Raw genomic sequence first — 13,964 nt, 5'->3', positions numbered from 1 at the left:
TGGCAAATAAAGAAAAAATAATATAGCGCATATAATTGCGACACTAATCATATTGTAATTGAATGTTATTAAAAATTTCCTTTTCAATCTGCAGCCAATTAAATTTTCGGAGAATGCATTGCAATATGGCTACCTAGGGTTGTTCTGTACACAGTGTGTATACGAACCACTCCCCAGAAACATCATTTCCTGCTTGTGTGATTGGCTCACCAATTTTCCCAGAAATCTGCACTAAGATACAAGTCAGAGTTCAGGCATCCCCTGCAAAAAAAAGTCATCTTTGGAGAGATACTTTTAATAGGAACCCGTCTAAAGGGATGCAGCCCCATCAGATTTCCTAATTAGTGCCCTGCTGCTGCCACACCCAGGGCCGGCGCTACCACTAGGCGGATTAAGCAGCCGCCTAGAGCGCATTGCCGCCTAGGGCGCAGCCCTGGCTTGTCACCTACTCATCACCGCTGGATGTAACCTCTGGAGCTGCTGTCCCTGTGCGGTGTGTCTTCGGGAGTGTATACTGGAGTTCCGGAGGAGAGGGAATGTCTGCTGCCAGGGATAGTGCAGAGGCGCGGGGAGGAAACTATCACATCCACGTGCAGCACACTGACAGGTCCCTCCCCCGGCTCCCACAGCGGCAGAGTTGTTTGGCGGTTCAGGGATCTGATGCCGAGGAGCTGGGCCGCCCCCTTCATGGTCGGGACTCGTGAGGGGGTGTGGCCAGCCAAGAGATGATCCCGCCTTTCACTGGGGGACGGAGAGCGGAATGGGCGGCCTCAGGAATGATAGCAGGTCTTTCTGGGCAGAGCAGCAGGTAAAAAAAAAAAAAAAGGTTCTAAAAATGCTGTTTTGTTTTCACCCAGTCCTCAGCCATGCTGTCACCCAGTCCTCTGCCATGCTGTCACCCAGTCCTCTGCCCTGCCGTCACCCAGTCCTCTGCCCTGCCGTCACCCAGTCCTCTGCCCTGCCATCACCCAGTCCTGTGCCCTGCCGTCACCCAGTCCTGTGCCCTGCCGTCACCCAGTCCTGTGCCCTGCCGTCACCCAGTCCTGTGCCCTGCCGTCACCCAGTCCTGTGCCCTGCCGTCACCCAGTCCTCTGCTGTCGCCCAGTTCTCTCTCTAAAAAAAATTGAATTGTTGGCAACTATGCTTGCTGTGTACGGCAGTTCAATGAGGGTCAACAAACATCACAGGGGGGTATAGACAGGGCCAGTGCTAGACTGTTTTGCGCCCTTTCTATACCTTATATAGGTATAGAAATTATATTTTAGCGGTATAGAAGTTTTATTTAAAACATTTTTTGGGGGGGGGGCGCAAGTAGCTGGTCTCGCCTAGGGCGCAAAATAGTCTAGCACCGGCCCTGGCCACACCTTACAGGTAATTATGAAACCGCTTCCATTAGACCAGGGGTCTCCAAACTTTGCTTCAGACTTTAGGGGGGCCGGACTGTGGTCACTGGGAGTGGAAAAGGGCCAAAGGCAGTGGGGAAAAAACAATGCCCTACCGTTGGTGTCAGCAGGAGGAATTGTGTCATCATTGGTGTCATTGGTCCCATGGTATTGGGAGGAATTGTGCCCCATTATTGGCGTCATTGGGAGGAATTGTGCCCCTTCATTGGTGTCAGTGAGGGGGAATTACACCCCATTGTTGGTATCAGTGGATAAAAGAGTGCCCCAAGGGCCTGATAAAAGCAAGCAAAGGGCCACATCTGGCCCCCGGGCCACAGTTTGGAGACCCCTGCATTAGACCTACTCAGAACAGAGGCAGAGACAAACCAAAGGTAGCAATCTGTAACAAAGTTTGTTATACTCCTTGCAATGTACATGGATCACCCAGAGGGGAATGTTTTTTTTTTCTTCACAAAAGTGGAGTTACACTTTAAATGCCTCATTCCTATAGACATATTGTTAGGACCTTGGCTTTAACCTGGGACCTCTGCTGTGTCTGGCGGTGACTCTGCTCACTGAGACAACTGGAATGCTGGACAGTTCCTTGGATAGTTCCTTAGACAATTCCTTGAATGATCTTGTCTTAAATCTTGTTTGCCTTGAACCTTGAACTCTTTGCTACTCCCATGAACTTCCTGATTTTAGCCATGTCTCTGCACTTCCTGGTTGCCAGAATATTTTGCCTTCACCAGCCATTATCTTGCTCCTGTCATTCCTGCTGCCTACCGTATTTTGGCTACTGTTCGTTACCGACTTTAGGCTCGTTACTCGACTATGCTTCTGCAGAATCCCAACCTGCAACTATTTGTTACCGACTTTTGGCTTGTTTCACTGCTACACTTCTGCTTGACCCCCCTACCTGCTATATCTGCTACCGGACCCTGGCTTGCTCACCTCCTGAGGACCGTGACCTGGTACTAACACGCAGCAAAGCCCATCTCCACCATCAGGAGCTCTGGTGAATACCGGTTAGTGCTTAGACCCCTCACACCAGGTGAACATGTGTCATCAGCCAGGGTCACCTGTGTGAATACCTGCTCTGCTGCTATAGCTACTGGCCTCTGAGCCTGACTCCAGACCGTGACACGTGTATAGCTATGACTTGGCAATGACAGTAAACAGTGGAAAAAGCTTTTTTTTGGCAATGGCAGCAGTGGGTAGCAATTTTGGTCAAGTTTGTGAGGGGTGACATCGGAAGACTCTGTCATCCTGGTATCTATGTGTATTAGGCAACAGTTAAATCATACCAGTATTAATACAGCACCAACACATATAGCAGTCTGACTATGCTGTAGACCAGTGGTCTCCAAACTGCAGCCTGGGGGCAGGATGTGCTTATCTTTACCTGTCCCTTGGGGGACTATTCTTCCTTCTAATAAATGGCACTATTCCCCCCCCCCCCCTCACTGACACGAACAATGGGGCATAATTTCTGCCACTAACGCCAACAACTGTTGCCTCACCCCCTGTTGGATGCTGGTCATTGGTTCATTGCACAGGGGCAGAGAAGTGGATCCTTAGATGCCTGTTGAGAGAAGAGATTTTGCACAGATTCTCTGTAAGTGTCCGCCAGCCGGGGAGGAAGTCTGCTGCCATCTTGGGCCCCATGGTCCGTGGCATATCAGGTAGAGGTGCCCCCCTTTGACATGTCAGACGGCTATCAGAATACCAGCAACTCATGGACAGAAGCTTGAGCAGTCTAAAGGTGTGATCAGTGTCACCCGGAGTAAAGAGGAAAAGATGCTGACAGGATCAAAATCAGGAGTTTCAGCGGAGAGAGCGATCCACGTGTCTGGCTACATCCGCTGCCAAGCCACGTCCTCAATTGAGCTTTAACAAAAAAAAAACAATCTGGAAGTTCATTGGTTTTCTATGCATAGTTACACCAGTTTTTGCACTCTCCAGTTTTAGTAAATCAACCCCAATGCTTTAGTTGTCCTGAGCTCTTAGGAGCAGGATGGCGTGAGGTGGAGAAAACTCAATTAGCATCATCCACTACGATCCTGCTGCTTCAGATCGCCCTTAAATGGTGATGCTGGCGCTGGCTTCTCGAGAGCAAAAAAAAATTGCAGTCACTGAGCACAGTAGGCTGGAGTGACGAGTCTGCACAACAGAAAATGGCAGCCATTTTGACAATAGTTTTGTAATAGTATAGGCTTGCTGGAGTGATGCAAATGGTTTGTGTAAAGGGACGCTTGCTGCTACACTATTCAATGCTATATCCTTTGTGCCTGCAGTTTCGTTTTAAGCTAAAAATATATACTGTACAGTGTTATATGTGAAATCAGTTTAGAGTTTGTGATTTAAAACGGCCCAATTATTCTTTTGTTTTCAGAAAAGTAAGCGGAAAGGTCATGAATACACAAATATCAAATATTCCCTTACTGAACAGACAGGAGACCAGAGCCCTCTTCCTCCCTGTACCCCGACACCATTGCCAACACCCACACTTCCAGAGTAAGTAAAATGATTTTGTATATTCTTGCTCACATTTTGAGGATGTGATCATGTTTCTGCTCTTTTTCCATTTCCAGCAGGATCCATTATTCCCATCTGTCTCTGCTTTGTTGTGATTCAGACAATTTAAAATGAAGACTGAACTAAACTGTCCAAAATATAGACTCCCGACGCAAGTTTACATTGCCGTTATGGAGAACTCTGGTACATACATAGTACTCATGTAAATATAATTTAAAAAATCAAACCTAGGAAAATTCAGTATTGGGAAGGATTTGTCTTTAAAAAAATCTGTCACCATTGGAATACGGGAGCAGCCAGGTTTTTTGCAGGAGGGTTCCACAGAAGTCACCCCATCCCTTTTTTGACTATTTAAATCGCTGATCAGATGTAGATCAGTTGTTGGCACACTCACCATGCACTTGCTTGTTTTAGGTCCCTGGTTTTCATTAAGTACCGTATATACCCGAGTATAACCCGACCCGCGTATAAGCCGAAGTACTTAATTTTACCACAAAAAAATGGGAAAACGTATTGACTCGAGTATATGCAGAAAAGAGGGTCAACAATGCCCATTTGCACGCCTCACTGTGCCCATTGCAACCTCACTGTGCCAGTCCTCACTGTGCCCATTGCAGCCTCACTGTGCCCCGAGTCGGTGTAACTGAAATTGACAGACTACGGGCATCCATTCTTTGTTTAAAAGTCGCAGTCTCTTTCTGGTCCCTTCCGTGATAGGCGCTTCTCAGCAGACACAGTTCCACCTATCACGGACGTTCTCTCTTCCTCAGACTCGGTTTCCCAGCAGACACTGTGTTCAGTGTTCCGCCAATAACGGACGTCCTCTTGTCCGAGGATGAAAAGACGTCCGTGATTGGCAGAACACTGAATACAGTGTCTGCTGGGAAACCAAGTCAGAGGATGAGGGAACGTTCGTAATGGGCGGAACTGTGTCTGCTGAGAAAAACGCCTATCACGGAAGGGCCCAGGAGGAGACCGCGACTTTTTAAACAATGGACGCCTGCAGCCTCTCAATTTCGGGTACACTGACTCGAATATAAGCCAAGGGGGGTATTTTCAGCCTTAAAAAAGGGCAGAAAAACTCTGCTTATACTCGCGTATATACAGTAGTTGAGCATGGATAACCTAAATTGTGAGTCAGCAGTGCCAGCTCCAATTCTTCTATCTTGAAAGGTTATATTTAAAGCCCAACTCCAGGCTGGGAGTCTGCTTGTGATGTCGCAAGCTGACAACAGCACCACAGGCAATGCCATATGTTAGCACAGCATTCTGTAGATCCTACGCAAAGAAGAGACTGAAACTGGCTGCACTACAACAAATATATATTTGTGGTTAGCGTGGTCAGAAGAGAACAGGAAGCCCTGCAGCATTAAAGCAGGATGGTAGAATCACTGGGTATAAAGACCCTGTTCACACTAGATGTGTTGGGACTGCACTGGACAGCCTTGCCCAACGTAGTTCCACACAGGAAAAGGCCATTTGTTTTGTTTATGTTCCGTTCACTTTACATCACTGTGACGTAGTGTTGTGCACTGAAAAAAGTAAGACATGTAGTACATTTTTCAAGCACATCTGGTGCAATGCATATTGTATTGCCCAGTGCTGCAGCCAATAGAGATGAAGGAAATGCGCAAAACAATGAGAACATTTTTTGGAGTGATGTGTTTTTCCCAGCTGATCGAGACCACGGCCTTCTCGCTGCACACCAACAACTGTATTCTAACACATCTGCTGATTGTCAACTGGCCCATTTTCTTCAGCACTAGATTACAACAAAATATAAGAAAAGTAAAAGGAATGCAATTTGGGTTAATTTAAACTTTTAGATAAAAAAAAAAAAAAAAATAGCACAAAAATAGAGATTCAGACAACACTACAATGAAAATGTATTTTTATTTTACCATAAAGATTGTTATAGGTAATGTGTGATCTTTCCAATGTAACTATCATCAATATGAAAATGACGGTCCCTCAAACTTTTTCATATGTGTGCAGGGAAACTATTTAAATTGCTATAAGGACCGATTATTGGAGAAATGCTTGTTATTGATTATACCATAGATGTGCCCTGCAGTAAAATAATTTTCTAAAATTATCAAGGGAGCCTGCTGACCTAAAACCTCCAGCACGAACTACCTGCAGCATTCTCTGTTGTGCCTCTGGGGAGTCCAGCAATTGGATTTCCTTGCTCCACTTTGATATAGCTTGCAGAAATGTAACTTTTTACCAGATGTAAGCTTGGTAGTTTGTCATATTTTCTGAAGTCTTATGGTTGAAATTGATGAATGTCTCTGCTATACGCTTTTTGCTTCCAAACATAAAAAATAAAATCAGACTTGGCTTTGATTTTACTAATGTAGTAGAGCGGGTTCACGTTGCAAAGTGATTGTTTTGCACAGGCACAAATAGAGTGTTAAAGGTTAGCATTAGCCTCTTTTTTCATCGCAAAGATGGATGGTTGTGATCCTACACAAATATCCTACTTTCCCATTAGAAATGAGTTCTTCTTTAATAGTAACTGTTTAAAAATAAAGAGGATTCCCCATCTGATATACGCCTCACCTTAATCCATTGTAAATTCAGGTGCAGTCTTTTGCAGCGTACACACGATCGGAATTTCCAATGGAAAAAGTCAGACGGAATTTTTTTCATTGGATGTTCCGATCGTGTGTGTGTGTGCCCCATCGGAGTTTTTCCTTCGGAAATTCTGACTTGGAAAGAGAACATGGTTGGAAATTCCGTATGTCTGTATGGAACTCCGATGGGGAAAAAAACACGCATGCTCAGAATCAAGTCGACGCATGCTCGGAAACATTAAACTTAATTTTTCTCAGTTTGTCGTAGTGTTGTACGTCACCGCGTTCTTAACGGTCGGAATTTGGTGTGACAGTGTGTATGCAAGAGGGCTTGAACATAATTCTGTTGGAAAAATCTGCCGGAGTCTATCCCGACAGAAAACCCGATCTTGTGTACACAGCATTTCTGTAACTGATATTACTTATGTAATCCTCTGTCAACATGTTTATGTGATGATCACTTTGTCTCAGGCTGGGTTCACACTAGTGCGAATTGGATGTGGGTTTCCTTGCATTCAATTTGCATGACAGGAGAGTGCCCGGCTCTCAATGAAGCCAGATTGTACAGGGGTCCTGTGCGTCTTTGGCTCCGTTTTCAGGTCCGAATTCAGGCAAAAAATCAGCCCTGATTCATCTCTGAAACGGAGAACAGGGACCCACCGGACCTCTGCTGTGAGCCGCGTCTTCATGAAGTGTGAATCCAGCACTAAAAAAGGGAAAGAAAGATTGATGCTGAATATCCAAAGAGTTATCTAGGTAAGCTATTATTATAAAGACTGTATTCTACAATCCTTTTCTGAAGTGCCATTGTCTTGCAGCTCATAGCTGGTTGCCACCATCTTTTTACTGACATGGTTTGTGCTAGACACAGCGCTTACTCTTCTATGAGAAAGAGCTGTGCCTAGCCTGAATTGTGTCAGAATAGAACCTTTTACTGTTGGCTGTCTTAAAGTGCTGTCTAAAGTGTCTATTAAAGGTTCCTTTTAAAAAAAAAATCATACTTACCTGCTGTGCTTTTGCACCAAACAGTCCCAATCCTCTTCCACTGGTGCTCCTGTCTCCGCCAATGAGGAATGAGAGACCCAGGAGAAGCTCGGCTCTCATGCACATTGCTGGATGGAGTGGGAGCTCAGATCGTTTTTTTTGGGGGGGGGGAGTCGCCGCACATGGAAGGTTTTTTATCTTCATCTTCAAGAAACCTTGAGCTTTTAAAACCACTAAAGGAGGAATTTTATTTTAATCTTGGTATGTGGCATTGCAGTTGCTGGTAAAATTGATTGCTTTGGTTAGGAGCTGAGCCAGCACCTGATGTGTGATTGTGGAGTCTGGAGCCTTATCTTGACTGGAGCAGCATCTGAAATATTTTGCCGTCCTTTCACTGAGACGTACACATTGTGACTATACGTATTGAATGGTTGATTCCTAATTCATAAACTGAAGTAGGAAAGCAGACCATGTCAGTTCTCTATATTCTACACTTGAAAATGTTGTGCTGTCCCTTTTAAATTAATTACATTAACATAATGAAATTACAAAAGTTAATACTCCCTCTAGAATATACAAGATGGTAAATAAAAATTGAAAACATAAAGTGAAGATTATTTTTCCTGTGCTCTTGCCTTGAGCCTGTATTGATCAATGCAGATAAACGCAGCTCAACTTTCATAGTGTGAATGAGCCTTTAGTCATAGCTGATGCAATTCTTTTTCTGTACAAGATGCCAGGTGAAAAACACAAGTAGAAATGTTTTACTATGATTTTTTTTTTTAATGTGGGTAGTCATGACGTGGTTAAATTGTATGAATGTCAGTAATGAGTGTCCATTTTGCCTCCAAATTGCATTTTGCACTTTTTTCTCTATGGATTTTACACAACAGTGTGTTGCTAATATGTGTTACTTTCTGACCTATTAGATTGCCAATTTAAATATTAACATTTCTGACCTAATTTACAGTTGATTTTTTTTTTTGTATTATTAAAATTACTTAAAAAAAATACAAATCTGTATAGTACTCTGCAACAACTCACAGTGAACAAAGATAAAAAGAAAATACTGGTATTTTTTTGGCATTTACGCTTTGATGAAGAATAACGGGCCTCAGTCAGTCCGATTCAAACCTATCCAGAAAATGTGTATTTGGCATATTATTATTATTATACAGGATTTTTATAGCGCCAACAGTTTACGCAGCGCTTTACAACATCAGGGAAGACATTATAGTTACAATACAATTTAATACAGGAATGATCAGAGGGCCCTGCTCGTTAGAGCTTACAATCTAGAAGGGAGGGTGAAGTGGAACAGAGGGTAGTAGATGTGGGGGGTGATCAGGTGGGCAAAGTTAAAACACAGTTGTTAGATGTGGGTAGGATAGGCTTCTCTGAAGAGGAGGGTTTTCAGGGATCCTCGAAAAGCTGAAAGAGAAGGAGATAGACGGATAGTTTGGGGTAAGGAGTTCCATAGGCTTGGAGAGGCTCTGGAAAAGTCCTGTAGAGGAGCATGGGAAGAGGTGATGAGAGAGCTAGAGAGCAGGAGGTCTTGAGAAGAACGAAGAGAACGATTAGGTTGGTATTTAGAGACTAGGTCAGTGATGTAGCTGGGGGCAGAGTTGTGGATGGCATAGGATCGTTTTAAATTTTTACTCAAGTCCTGTTAATAAATAAATAGCTTTTTTTGATATGTAGAAGTTTTAAATGGCAAACAGTAATTACTGGTCTGTCTTAATGGACTTGGAAGGAAGTCGCATTACAAAGGAGATTATTGACGGAGAATTTAGGAGATAAACTCATCCAGGGCTTAGTGTGAGATGTGTTCATTTATACCCCGTTTATGCAGATCCCTTGACATTTGGAATTAAATGGAGGCTTAATCTGTCTCAAAGTGCTGTGATGCTACTCCGTCGTTAGCTCTGATCTAACCAGGTAACAGAAGTAATTAAAGAAGTACGAGCTTTCAATATTTATCGGCGTTTGTGTGCGCCAAAATATATATCTTTTTTTTCAGAAAAGCATCAGATTGAAGCTACAATTTTCTGAATTCTACTACTGAAAACTTGTTCTGAAAATAGTGTGTAGTCCATAGGTGTCGGCTAATCAATGTTCTGAGCATTTCCTTTTGCAAATCTTAGTCACTGCTAAGTTCCTTAGTACGTACCTGTAAAACCCAGAAAGAGGGAGGGCGTTTTTGCCTTGCCCCACTCGCTTTTAAAGGTATTTTGTTTTGTCTTTTGTCCATGCACAATATCAGCAGGAGATTTCTAAGGCTGGACATAGATTACCCACTTCAGCCCCGGAAGAATTGGCTGCCCAATGACCAGACCATTTTTTGCGATTCGGCACTGCGTCGCTTTAACTGACAATTGCGCAGTCGTGCGACGATGTACCCAAACAAAATGTACACCCCCCCCCCACAAATAGAGATTTATGGTGGTATTTGGTCACCTCTGCAGTTTTTTATTTTTTGTGATATAAACAAAAAGCAACAATTTTGAAAAAAACAGTGGGGTAGATTCAGAGAGCAATTACGCCGGCGTATCCATAGATACGCCGCGTAATTGCTAAGTTGCGCCGGCGTATCTACTTTCTGTATTCAGAAAGCTAGATACGCCGACTTTAGCCTAAGATACGACTGGCATAAGTCTCTTACGCCGTCGTATCTTAGGGTGCATTCTGACGCTGGCCGCCAGCTGGCGCTCCCGTAGTTGTCAGTGTAGAGTATGCAAATTACATACTTACGCCGATTCACGAACGTACGTGCGGCCGACGGTAGTTTTTTACGTCGTTTGCGTAAGTCGTTTTCGTCGGGACGTTGCTCCTGCTATTAGGAGGCGCAGCCAATGTTAAGTATGGCCATCGTTCCCGCGCAGTGATTTGAAAATTTTACGTCGTTTGCGTAAGTCGTCCGTGAATGGCGCTGGACCCCATTTACGTTCACGTTGAAACCAATGATGTCCTTGCGACGTCATTTACCGCAATGCACGTCGGGAAATTTTAGGGACGGCGCATGCGCAGTACGTTCGGCGCGGGAACGCGCCTAATTTAAATGATCCACGCCCCCTACGGGATCATTTGAATTACGCGCGCTTACGCCGGCCCCTTTTACGCTACGCCGCAAGTTTACAGGCAAGTGCTTTGTGAATCAAGCACTTGCCCGTAAAAATTGCGGCGGCGTAACATAAATGTCATACGTTACGCCGCCGCAGTTTTGCGCGCCCCTACCTGAATCCACCCCAATATCTTTTTGCTATAATAATTATCCCACATTTAAAAAAAAAAAAAATGATTTTTTTCCTCATTTTAGGCAGATACGTATTCTTCTACATATTTTGAGTAAAAAAAAAAAAAAAACGCAATAAGCGTGTATTGATTGGTTTGCGCAAAAGATATAGCGTCTACAAAATAGGGGATAGTTTTATGCCATTTTTATTATAATTTTTATTTTTTTTACTAATAATGGCAGCGATCTGCGATTTATTTATTTTTTCATCTGGACTGCGACATTATGGCGGTCATATCCGACACTTTTTTGACACTATTTTGGGACCATTGTCATTTATACAGCGATCAGTGCTATAAAAATGCACTAATTTTTGTGTAAATTACACTGGCAGGGAAGGGGTTAAACACTAGGGGTGATCAAGGTGTTAAGTGTGTCCTAGGGAGTGATTCTAACTGTTGTGGGGGGGGGGGGAGTGGACTTCCACTGACCTGACACCAATCACAGGGAGCAGTAGATCCCTGTCATGTTACTAGGCAGAACAGGGAAATGCCTTGTTTAACACTTTCAGGCATTGGCTGGGGTTAAAAGCGCCTCGCTAGCGGCTGATAGCGCTGCAAAAACAACGGTAAAGTGCCGCAAAAAATATCGGTGCTTTACGACGGCGCAATGCCCCAGTGTGAAAGTAGCCTAAGGCTTCATGAGCTAATGCTTTTAATGTCTTGACTGTTCAAAACCCCACAGGTAGTAACATATTATAAATTCTTGTATGTGATCAGCTATAATTACAGCAACCAAAAAAAAAAACATCCACTTATCTTGATCCTACAGCACATGACACACGCTAAGTGTTTGTGGACCCTGGGATATAGGTTGGAACATTCAGGTTGCTGGACACTGGCAAGCTATTGAGGACACAACTCTTTGGCATCCCCCTATAACCTTGCCCACTAGTCCTCAGTTTTTTTGTTTGTTTCCTTAAGTGATGGACTTTCTATTTAGACCCCTTTCACACTGAATCGTTTTTACAGCGTTTTAGCGTTAAAAATAGCGCTATTAAAACGCTCTCCATGCATCTCAATGGACCCTTTCACACTGAGTCCTGCAAGCAGCATCTTTGGAGCAGCTTTTGGGCGCTGAAAAAAACGCTCCATTGAAATGAATTGAAAGCGCTGTAAAAACGCCTTACCCTTTCACACTGAGGCACTGCAAAAACGCCCAAAAAACTTTAGGGTCTTAGCGGTGCTTTACCAGCGTTTTTAGGGCGCTTGCAGTGTGAAAGGGCTTTGAAAGCACTCAGGCTTTCACATTGGGATTGCAGATGAGGCTTCACTCGAATAACGCTTGAAAAAAGCCCCAGTGTGAAAGGGGCCTTACAGAGAAATCACTCTTGGCTTAGCTAGTTTACTAGTGTTTCACTGTCTTCTAAAACAGAAGCAGATTACAAAATGAAGACCTCTACCGGTTTCACATCATACTTTTGGTATATACACCATATGCAAGGTGATGCCTTGCTGCTTCTGACCTTTTCTACTACTAATGGAAATTTACAAAAGATATTGTGCTCAGTAAACTGGTAGAAACGTTATCAGGTTTTGTTCTCATGAAGCATAATGCAGCTCTGGAGTACCAGTGTCTGAATATTTGTCTTTTGTGTTACAGAATGAGAGAAGATTCTGGTAGAGTGTATGAAAATGTGGGCCTCATGCAACAGCAGAAAAGCTTCAGATGAACTGAAATATGATGTCTCCTCCACATAGACTGGTAATATATGGTGCTTACAATCCATTGCTCAACAATGTGTTATTCTTATAAAATGTTACTTAATAAAGAAATACTTTAGATCTCTTTCACACTGGCAGTGCGCAGGTGTCGGCGCTAAAGCACCGCTCATTTTTGCGTCGCCTTTTTAACAACGCTTTTGCAGCGCTTTTCGGACACTTCTGATATCTTTTTTTTTTTTTTTTTTGGTGTTTTCAAAGTGCTTTTCAGGCACTATTTACAGCGCTCCCAAACCTCCACAAAGATGCTGCTTGCAGGACTTTTCAAAAAGTCCCACAAGCGCACCACCCCAGTGTGGAAAGACGCACTGCAATGAATGGGGCGGCGGTTTTCAGGCACTTTTCAGAGGCTATTTCTACAGCTAACGCGCCTGAAAACCACCTGTGTGAAAGTAGCCTTGCTTACTATGAAACAAATGTTACTTGAGAACTGAATCTAGATGCTTATTCACTTGTAGAAGACTTGTAGTCTACAATTCCGAAATGCAGCACCCTAATTAAAAAGCAAGCTAGGCTATTTTTTAATCTTGACATGCCAGAGTTACACCAATCTTGATAGGCCCATGAAGTGTATTTTACAATAAATGCAAATGCCATTAAAGTGGTTCTAAACCCTTTACAGCCGCTTTATGCTACAGGTAAGCCTATATTGAGGCTTACCTGTAGCTGCCCAGCACATCTCCTAAACCTGCACAGATTAGGACAGGGGTGTCCAAAGTTTTTTCAAAGAGGGCCACATTTGATGAATTGAACATGCTCGAGGGCCAACTATTTGGCCTGACATTCTTTGAACCATTAAAATTTGATCCAAGTGTGTTCATGCGCGCACTAATACACTGCCCAACAAGAATTCTCTTGCCTTTGTGGCTGTGTGTGGTGAAGAGATGAGCTTGGATATACTGTATATATCTCTTTTGTGGCCCCAACAAATCCCGAGCGCTGCTCAGGACTAAGGGTGAGCTTGGGTGTGTTATTTGGACATACCATATTTATCATCGTATAACACGCACAGGCTTACCATTGCCATGAATGCAGCCTCACCATTGCCATCAGTTCAGCCTGATCATTGCCCATCTGCAGCCTCGGAGGGGACAGGAAGGGGGAGGGACAAGTGCCCGTCGGATTACAAACAGGAGAATTTCTTGTTTACTCTTGCCCTCTTTAATAAAAAAAAAACGTCTCCTATGATAAACAGAACAGTAATCCAATTGCATCCCAGGAAACGGGACTTCCTATTACAGACACCGCCGAGTAAATGGGAGATTCTCTTCATGTAATCCGATGGCGCACTTTCTGTCCCCTCCGAGGCAGCTCAGATAAATACGGTATATATCTTTTGTTGCCCTCAGGGCACATGTGAGGCTGCAATGGCTATATATATATATATATATATATATATATATATATATATATTGCACACACACAAATCCCCAGGGGGGCCATATTAAATCACCAGGGGGGGCGCAATTGG

The 13,964-nt window shown here is 43.6% G+C and overlaps 1 protein-coding gene across 1 annotated transcript in view; it reads left to right on the top strand.

Moving 5' to 3' along the window:
- The window catches only part of PTPN11 (protein tyrosine phosphatase non-receptor type 11), a 98,678-nt gene that overhangs the window by 71,173 nt on the left and 13,541 nt on the right, over positions 1–13,964 (top strand). Inside the window, exons 14-15 of the mRNA XM_040346143.1 lie at positions 3,778–3,899; positions 12,375–12,476. Of these exons, the coding sequence (XP_040202077.1) occupies positions 3,778–3,899; positions 12,375–12,444 (192 nt within the window). The 3' untranslated portion in view covers positions 12,445–12,476. The remainder of the gene's footprint in view (positions 1–3,777; positions 3,900–12,374; positions 12,477–13,964) is intronic.

Source organism: Rana temporaria, chromosome 1 (genome assembly GCF_905171775.1).
Source record: "Rana temporaria chromosome 1, aRanTem1.1, whole genome shotgun sequence".
NCBI classification, from domain to species: Eukaryota; Metazoa; Chordata; class Amphibia; order Anura; family Ranidae; genus Rana; species Rana temporaria.
This window is presented reverse-complemented; position numbering and strand designations above follow the sequence as displayed.